Source organism: Guillardia theta (assembly GCF_000315625.1).
Source record: "Guillardia theta CCMP2712 unplaced genomic scaffold GUITHscaffold_36, whole genome shotgun sequence".
Classification (NCBI taxonomy): Eukaryota; class Cryptophyceae; order Pyrenomonadales; family Geminigeraceae; genus Guillardia; species Guillardia theta.
In genome coordinates this window covers 237,053-246,621 of record NW_005434638.1, presented here as the reverse complement: position 1 = coordinate 246,621, position 9,569 = coordinate 237,053, and the positions used below count along the sequence as shown (strand labels likewise).

The window sequence follows — 9,569 nt, the reverse complement described above, 5'->3', positions numbered from 1 at the left end:
AATCAGAGTTGATTATCAACACGCAATCACTCAAGCTGCATATTTTCTTTTGAATTGGACTTACTATGACGTCTTTCAGCATGATTCTGGAATTTGTGACGAAATTACACTCAACCTGCAAGAATGTCAGGAGATAGCCACCTCACTAGGATATCTTTCACCTGGTATTGAGACAGTCGAAAGCATTTCCAAACCTTCAGGGTGTTTTGTTGAAGTTGCGACAGGAAAGATATATCTCAACTTGAAGTTGAACGATTTTTCATGCACTGTGCAATTCAGATGTCTATGTCCCAAATACATTGTCAGGACGGAACTAGATCCGACTTTTCTGTATCGCACTGAAGTCCTTTCTGAAGAAAGTTCTTATGAAAATGTTGGACTATTCGCGACTTTCTATGATTTCCCTGACATGACTGTGCCAATTTATTCGATACTAACTGACACAATAGACTTTTCGAGTTCGTCCTGTGCGGATGCATATTGCACATTCGATTTGTACCCTGGAGTTCCCCGCTCCATTACGGAAGGAAAAAGCAGTTTGTCCATTCGATGGCAGGGATACATACAAGCAGCATATCCTCAAGCGTATACTTTTACTCTCTCGGTCAAAGAGACCGACGAGCGCGTCAGATTTTGGATGGAAGGTAATCTGTTGATAGATCAGTGGGAAAGCTTAAACTCGATCAATATTGCACAAACGTATCAATTCGAATGTCCAGCTCAGAATTTCTACACCATAACGATTGATTACAAAGATTCTACTGGTGGACGAGGGCTTCAGATGGCTTGGGAGACTTCAGACATAGCCGTGATCCTCCAGCAGGTCGTTCCCTCATCACGATTATCTATCCTAGTTCAGCGACAACCTCTTCCCATCGCTGTTTTCCTGGCCCCTTCGACATTTTGCAGCGAACGATCAATGGTGCATGGGTATGGATTGAGCTTAGCCAGTGCAGGGCTCTCGAGCACCTTCACCGTTGTAGCACAAGACGAGTATGGGAACCCGACCTCAATCAATCAGGACGTCGTTAGCTCTTTTTCTGTCCGTCAAGTTTCCCCGCAATGGAATGTTTCATCTGAGAATGTCTTAGTTTCACAAGGATCCATCTCATCGTCTGCAAACTCTTTTGTAGTGAGCTTCAAGTCAATCACAAAGGCAGGACCTTCGGTTTTGTATGCCAGCTTCTCAATACCATATGGGCTGCAGGCTACCTTCTTTGACGATGTCGATCTCTCAACATCATTGGCGGTCAAGTCCATTGAGTCTTACAAGTATTTGAGCCTTTTCATTCAATCTGACCCAGGCGTGGTCCCTGGCTCTGTTCAGGGTACTCAGCCTCCTCCTTTATCGGAAGGGGGCTATAGTTTGAGCCTCACTGACAGTTACACATACAGTGCGAGGTGGACTGGTTTTATCACTCCGACGGAACTTAATGAATACACATTCTGGGCATGCATGGGAGCAACCAAAAGTGACCGAGTGAGGGTTTGGCTGGATCATCATATGATCATCGACCAGTGGACAAGCTTGGATGCTGAATACGCCGATGGCAGCAACTTTGCGGTCAAGATTCTTCTGCAGAAACAAGTCACTCTTTCCTTTCAGCAGCTTTCATCCTATCCCCTTCGAATCGAATACAAACATTATGAAGGGCCGCAATTGCTTTCGTTGATGTGGGAGTCTCAAACAGCTCCGAGGTCCTACCTTCAAGCTCAACTCTTCAGTTGGAATCTTGATTTGATTGGTCAACCTTGGAGAGTGAATGTCTTGCCGGCCACGACTTGCGCATCTAAGTCTTTCTCATTTGGAAATGATGTATCGTTATCGACTGCAGGATTGATCAATTCCTTCACCATACAATCTGTTGACGCGTTCTACAATCAGAAAACATCTGGAGGTGACTTTTATACTGTGCGAATTTATTCTTGTTGTGGTCCAGAAATTACTCGAGGAAACGTGAAGGACTCAGGTTCTGGACAATATTTCGTCAATTACACGGCAATCACTTTGGCTGGGACTCATTCTATCTACGTTCAGCTCGTTACAGGTGGAGGACTGATCGCGACGTATTATGACAATTACATGATGCGAAATCCAAAGAAGAGCAGCGTTGACCCATACTTAGCTTTGAATTCTGAAAACGACTTCTTGAATCCTTCTTTGACAAGTAGTCAATCGTTCTCTGTGCGCTGGAGTGGGTATATTCAGTTGAAGTACGTATCAGTCTACACTTTCCAGTCGTTGGTTGGTGGAGCCGACGAAAGAGTCAAAGTTTGGATGGACAACTCAATCATTATTGATCAATGGGTGTCCATTAATTCCTTGAGTCCCAGTGCAACGGTCCTTTCAAAATCGGCGATCACTCCATTCTTGCCGATTGAGGTCAAATATCGACAAATTTCTGGCAGTGCCAAATTTGAATTCCGATGGTCATACTTGCAAAACCCGTTCAGAATTGTGCCTTCCACTGATCTATTCCAAGCGTACACCCTGCTGGGCTTTCCTGCTCCAATTCGGAGCAATTCGCAGTTTCCTTGCGCTTCCACCAGTCAAGCGTTTGGGTTGGGTCTGACTTTGTCAAGAGTTTGTTCTGAGACCAGCTTCACAATTATCGCTCGGGATGCCTACGGGAACACAATCTCTGATGACCAAGCTGTATGGCTTGTTCGACTCACTAATGCACCAAACTTCCAGTATCAGCAAGAATCCAGTCGAACCACCTACTCGTCTGTTACCTGGACCAATTTTGGGTACTATGAAGTGTCATATGTGGGCCAGAGCTCGGGAGATTGGATCTTCGTTTCCTTATTGAACGGCATTGAGCTTGCTGCGACCTACTACGCTAGTGACAACCTGAATGAGAGCACAGCAGCAGCTTCACTGCTTGAGCCCAACATCGACTTCTCCTCCGCATGTATTCAATGTAATGGAATACCTTGCCAGTGTAGTCTGCCAAGAAACGTCGAGTTGGATGGCCTAAATTATGTAGGCGACAACCCTTTCTCAGTTCGATGGACTGGATTCTTGAAGCCAGATTATCCAAGCACATACGAGGTACAGCTTTCCATTGGAGAAGTATCGCAAATAAATTATGAAAACGTGAATGTCCTCGTAAGTGATGAAAGAGTGCGACTTTGGATCAACAACAAACTCCTTGTGGACCAGTGGGAAAGCCTTGATGCGACATCGTTTAATGCTCCATTATATCTTGACACAGTGAACTATTTCGATTTTAAGCTGGAGTACCTGAAAAAACCGGACCCTGCGGTTCAGCCATTCGGATCTGTATTCAAGTTACGTTGGCAGAATTCGGACGTTCCGGTTTTTGAGACTATACCAGGAAATAATTTTTATCATGGATATCCCATCCAATCTGCCCCCTTTCAGTATTTTGCCAATCTTCCAGAAGTAGCATACTCCGTGCCATGGAATGGTCCAACAAGTGGTGGAACTCTATTGACCGTTGTCGGATCAAATCTGGGCGATCAACCCGCACCGGTATGTCCTGTATCTGTCTTCATTGGTTCTACCTTGATTGACGCTGCTAGCGAAAGAGTAACATGGTATTCTTCCTCTCTAATCCGTGCGCTTTCAAGTCCTGGAGTGGGGTGCTGCAACAACGTCACCGTCAAGCTGTTTGATCATGTTTCCATGCCGACAGTCTTTGCGACATTCTCATACGACGCCCCATCTTTATACGGAGTGGCTCTATCCAACCTGCCAATGCGAGGTTCAAGGATTACTCTTTTCGGGCAGAACTTTGGTGAAGCAGACTATACGGCAGCTTCAAGAGCTGGTGGGTCTGCTGCCATGATCACTCAATGGGTTTCAGACACTTCTTTGCCCTCCACGTTCATAGCTGGTTTCAACAACTTGTACATGGATCTTATCGTGACTTTGCAGTCGCAACTTCAAACTCCAGGCTTGACTGTTTCTCAATTCTTCACCTATGACAGTCCAAGCCTCAGAAGATTGCTGCCGAACAATGTACCATCCACGTCGCTGATCCCAACGATTCTATATGGTGCAATCTTGTCCCCAACCTTTGATGCAAGTATTTCAAGCAGGATTGGTTCCTCTGCATCGGAGAAGAGTTCCTGGATTTCAGTAACTTCGATGGCTAGTTTACCTGCGCATGGTGTCGGCAAGAACCTCATATCTGGTGTGACCGTAGGGAAGGTTGCAGGAAGCATTACGTATGCGTTTTCTTTTTCGAGTCCATCTTTTGGGTTTAACCAATCGATGAATTTGACAGTATTGGCGAATTCAGCTTTCAATTTCGCGTGTTTGAATCCAACTGCATTACTCGTTTCTATCGGTGAGAACTTTGGGCTGGAAGGTTACACAGCACGGTCAAGAATCGGATTTCCTCAAGATACCGGAAGCTCCTGTGCTGAAACCATTTGGACAAGTGATTCAACAATCACAGGTAAGGTTCCAAGAGGCTTATCGCACAGCCTCTCCACAGCAGTCTCGGTATCTCGAAATTATGGTGGCAGCACAGAGATTGTTTCGTATGATTCGAACGTAATATCTAGCATCAATGCGGGACGATTGCCTTCTGAAGGATCTCTCAAGTTTGTGCAGCTCTTGGGCTCTTGTGAGCAAGGAACAGCCGGAGGAACTTATGATACACTGAACGAAGCAGAGCGAATTTGTGACATACTGCCTTCACTGTGTGTGGGAGCGAATGTATGTCCGTGTCTAGCAGTTTTTTACGATTCCTCCATCTCACAGTATCGATTATGCAACAAACTGAATTATGATGGAACAACTGCTTATCCCATCACTATGTGTGATAATCTACAAGAGGGTCAATATGCTTCATCGGGGCTGAAATGCTCTGAATTATACCTGCATGTGCCTCATGTTGAAAGTTATTGCCGAACCTGCGGATGGTGCACCTATTACACCAATTCCGTCCTTGTGCTTGGCTTAAATTTCGGCTCATTTGTATCCTCCTCGCGCCAGAGAATTGGAGGGACAGGGTCGACATACTCTGGTTGGGTATCAGACACGACTCTCTCAATGAAGTTTGCAGCAGGTGGAGGAAGCACTAAATCGCTATCAGCGACGGTCGTGAGATCATCAAGCAGTTTGACTGAAGCTCTGCAGTATGAGACGCCAAGCTTTTATGGTAGTTCAAAGTCAACCAACGTGGGGCAATTCTCAACTCCTCCTTATGAGTTTGTTGGTGCTGGCTGGCAGCTGGACCAGTCGTTGAAAGCTAGAATTTCTGTTTCGGGCTGTGAATCAACGCAGTGGACCAGTGCAACTAGTTTGTCGGCTACAAGGGCGTCTGGTGTGGGTCTTACTCGACGAATGGAAGTGACTTCTGGAGTGCAAGTAGGGACGACAACTCGAATGATGTCTTATGACAGCTTATCCATAACCAGATTGAGCCAGTCAAATCACGTCCCATTGACATCACTCTCTATCAACAGTTCAGCTCCACTTTTCGTCTTGATAGACATCAGTCTTGTCAAGCACGATGTGACGTCACAGCAACGAATTCATTTGACGAGATGTGAATCGTCTGCCTGGAAATCCGATAGTTCTATAGGATGCAAGACACCATTTGGAATTTACCGCACTAAAGATATTGTATCAACAGCTGGGGTTAAAGTCGCCAGCGTTTCTGGTTTCTTCACTTATGATGATTTTGTGATATCAGACATCAGTCTAAAAAATGCACCATCAATTGGTATTGGTGCCATGGCAACAATTTCAGGAGATTATGGCATTTATGATAATAGCTTGCAGTCTAATGTTGAATTTTCACGAATGGAATCGACGGAATGGACGTCCAATTCACAAGTATCGTGTATCATCGGTTTGGGATCACACCTTTCTCAATCAATCCGGTTGACCAGTCATGGTTTAACATCAACTATGACAGAGTCATTCTCCTTTGACCACATCTCATTCTCACCGTCAAACGTATCTAACATTCCCCGAAATCAGAATGATATGATCCTACTTGTCCAGAATGCAACCAAAACAATTTTATCCTCATCCATTCGCATTTCTGGAACTCCCTGTGAGAGAACGTATTGGATCACTTCAAGTTCGATAGTGTGCCTTAATGAAGTTGTGGGATTTTCGTCAAAAAGCGTCGCAATTTCTCTGTACGATCAAGTTGGAACCCTCACCAAATTATTCTCAATGGATTCGTTGAGTATTCAGAACACGTCGGCTCAAAATCTTGCAAAAGAGAATATGATCGCAATTCAGTACTATTCCTTCCTTTCTGATACAATGTCTGCAAGGATGAGTGGATCAGCAGCAGATTCCACTCAGTGGGGGTCAGAGTACTCGATATCATGTAGATTTCATGAAGGATATGGTCAGACTCTGTCGATGCTGATAACATCCTATTCCATCGTGTCAAGTCAGAGTGAAGCATTCAGCTTTGATGGTATGTGTTTGGTGTGCCATTATTGATTTCTGACAACGATTTTTACGCAGGGTTGGGTTCTTTGTACTACAGCAAGAATTATTCATGGAATTTGGCAGACAAAGCTACTGCACAAATATTTCAAAATAGCACAACCCTAGCTCTTCTGTTCGCTACAAGCAGCGGGAGGATTGCTTCTTCTTCCTGTGAAAGTACGGAATGGCTATCCGACACCATAGTCCGATGTTTTGCTAGTGGATTCTCATCCACTCATAGTTTTGTGATTTCATCAGGAGGTGTCGCCACATCCCGGACAGAGTTGGTAACCTTTGACACACAGACGCTGATATCGTCAAGTCCTCAAAACATGTACGTAGGGGTGGCTAGTCTTGTAAGCGTGTTTGGTTCTCGCTTCGGATTGTCAGATCATACATTTCTCTCCATGATCGGGTATTCCCCAGCTGAATCTTCGTCTTGGATATCAGACACCGCACTCTTGATCAGCAAGGGAAAGCTTTCTACGTTTCAAACTGCCGTAGTGGTGACGGCTGGAACGAAAGTCAGCACTAAGCTTGACATGTTCACCTTCAATTCCGCGAGTATTTCAGGTGCAACCATGCAGAACTTGGCTCAGACGGGATCGATATCCATAACACTACAAGGCGTTGGTTTTCTATCACAGTACGTAACTGCTGCCGCACGCATCAGCTTTACGAGCTGTCAAGTTACAGAGTGGTCGTCAGAAACAAGCGCAAAGTGCAAAGCAACCATGACTCCGACGCATAGCGCTAGCGTGCTTATAACGATCCAACACAAAATCAGTACCATAACAGAATTGCTGTCCATCGATACTCTGTTCATTTCATCAAGTCGCACGAACGCTGTCGCAAATCAGAAGGACGTTGTTGTCATTTCAACTCTTGTTGACTTCAATCAACGACCTTATTCTTCCCTCTTACGACTCGGATCTTCCTCATCCGAATCTACCACGTGGATTTCTACAACTTCTATCGTCGGCGTCTCACACAGCACCATACGGAAGTCTTCTAGCGTGGTCTTGACGGCTGTTGGTGTCGCTACTGCGACCTCACTCATATCCTACGATCCAATGTCACTATCTTCGTCTCACTATCAAAATATTCTGCCAAGTGAAGTGTTTCTGCAAACAACAGGCACAAGTCGGGCGAAATATGACAACACTATTCGTGCGAGCATATACGGGACGCCCTCTGAGGCCTCTGCATGGTTTAGCAGTAGTGCAGTATCCTCCTTGTGTGCAAGAGGGACTGGAAGAAGCTTGGGCATAGTTTTGACGTCTTCGGGATCTTCAGCTTCCCTTTCCCACGCTGCATCGTATGATTCCACTTACATCTCTGGTGTAGAAGGATCAAATTCTGTTCAAAATGTTCACATTCTCAGGGTTTTGAACAATTCGACTCAAAGTTTGTTCTTATCTTTGAAGTCTTCAATTGGAAGAACGGCATGTGAGAGCACTATGTGGCTGTCTGATAGTCTGATTTACACGAAATACTCAAGCTCCTTCTCCACATCCCTTGGAATATCAGTGACTCAATCGCTTGATCTAGGATCCGTCTCGTCGGCGTATTCCTATGATCTCTTGGCTCAATTCGTAATGAATTCCACCAACTTGTTCGTCCCTGGTTGCATTGTCTTCGCTTCGAATGTAACGCTGCCGAGCTACGGAATTAGCAGCCGCTCATCCATCGGAGTTTCAGAGGCCGAATACACAGACTGGTCGTCCCCTGATGCTCTTACGTGCAAGGTTGGATATGGATTACAGGGAAGCATTCATTTCACGATCTCCCAGGGTGTTTCTATGGGCACAATTACATCGTTATTGACGTTTGATGCTGTTCAGATCTCATCCGGTTTCAGTATCAATCTTCAGCCTGGCTCCAGATCAAGCCTGTTGAACCTCAGTATGTCAGATGTCCGCCAATTTTCTGCTGCTCTTCGTATTGGTATGTCTTCTTGTGAAAGTACTTTTTGGGCTAGCACAGTATCAATCTCATGCAAACAGTTAGAACTCCCAGAAAGAAGTCAGAAAGTAGTTTTGACCGCGTCCAATCTTTTATCCACAGTAACTGAGGGGGTCACAATAGAAATGGACTCGATCACCGCATTCCAACCTTCGAATTTAGCGTCCAATTCCAGTATGATGATTCATATTTCATGTCATTCAGGTTGGCTTCAGTCAAGCACTGTGCGAACATCCTTAGGGCAAAGTGTATCACCAAGCACTGATTGGTACTCAGTCTCGTCATTGACGGTCAAGACTAGTGCAGGCTTCATCTCTTCCCGCCCGGTCTCAATATCTTCCAGCGCTGGTGTCATTCAATCGATCACGGAGTCCATATCGTACAGCTTACAGCTCTCTGACCTAATACCCGCACGCCAAAATTTCTATGATCGCACTGAGAGCTTCATCTGGTTCCCCATTGGTAGTGGATATCAAAGCTTGTCTGAAGCCTCCAGGATAGGTGGGACTGGAGCAGAAATGACATCATGGACGTCGTTGACTTCTTTATGTGCGCTTGTCTCTCAAGGTACCAGTGCCAGTCGAGGATTGATCTTAACTACTGCCGTGACTACCAGCTCGACAAGTCGATTGTACAGTTTCGATATGACTACTCTGACGGACATTCAGAACGCAAACCTGCTTGTCAAATATCAGGCCTCACAGCTGACTTTGTTGCGTCCATCTCTGGGAAACTTTCCCCGCTTGACCTTGAATACGAGGCTGGGTCAGACAGTGGCTCAAAGTACCGAATGGCAGTCAACTTCAAGTATCCTTTGTATGCCTCCACTCGCAACAACTTCGAGGCAGACATTGTCAGTGGTCGTGACCAGCATTCAGTCTGCAGGGACGATAACTGATTCCCTTTCTTATGATTCAGTTGTCATTGCATCTGATTCATACAGCAATCACCTATACAGAGACACATACGCAATCTTGAATATCTCTTTCTTTCCTAGTGATTTAAGCGTTTCTGCTGCAATCAGCCATACCGCTTGTGAAGCCACGACCTGGGCCTCAGAGAGCAGCTCAACTTGTAAAACAAGCTCTGGATCTGGGAGCAGCCTGACGATGATTCTTACAGCTGCAGCGGTCAGTTCGACCTTGACAGAAGCTTCATCCTATGACGTGTA

The 9,569-nt window shown here is 45.4% G+C and overlaps 2 protein-coding genes across 2 annotated transcripts; both read left to right on the top strand.

Annotated features, from left to right (window-relative positions):
• Positions 1-1,672: 1,672 nt before the first annotated feature.
• Positions 1,673-4,640, top strand: GUITHDRAFT_139132 (hypothetical protein; the record flags this gene model as incomplete). Its single annotated transcript, XM_005832131.1, has 3 exons — positions 1,673-4,340; positions 4,431-4,515; positions 4,589-4,640. 3 exons carry the CDS (start codon positions 1,673-1,675, stop codon positions 4,638-4,640), a joined length of 2,805 nt encoding a protein of 934 aa, XP_005832188.1.
• Positions 4,641-8,031: 3,391 nt separating this feature from the next.
• On the top strand, positions 8,032-9,296 carry GUITHDRAFT_108849 (hypothetical protein; the record flags this gene model as incomplete). The annotated part of the gene is made up of 3 exons (XM_005832130.1): positions 8,032-8,227; positions 8,278-8,338; positions 8,900-9,296. The coding sequence occupies 3 exons, from the start codon at positions 8,032-8,034 to the stop codon at positions 9,294-9,296; spliced, it is 654 nt and encodes a 217-aa protein (XP_005832187.1).
• Between the last annotated feature and the right edge of the window lie 273 nt (positions 9,297-9,569).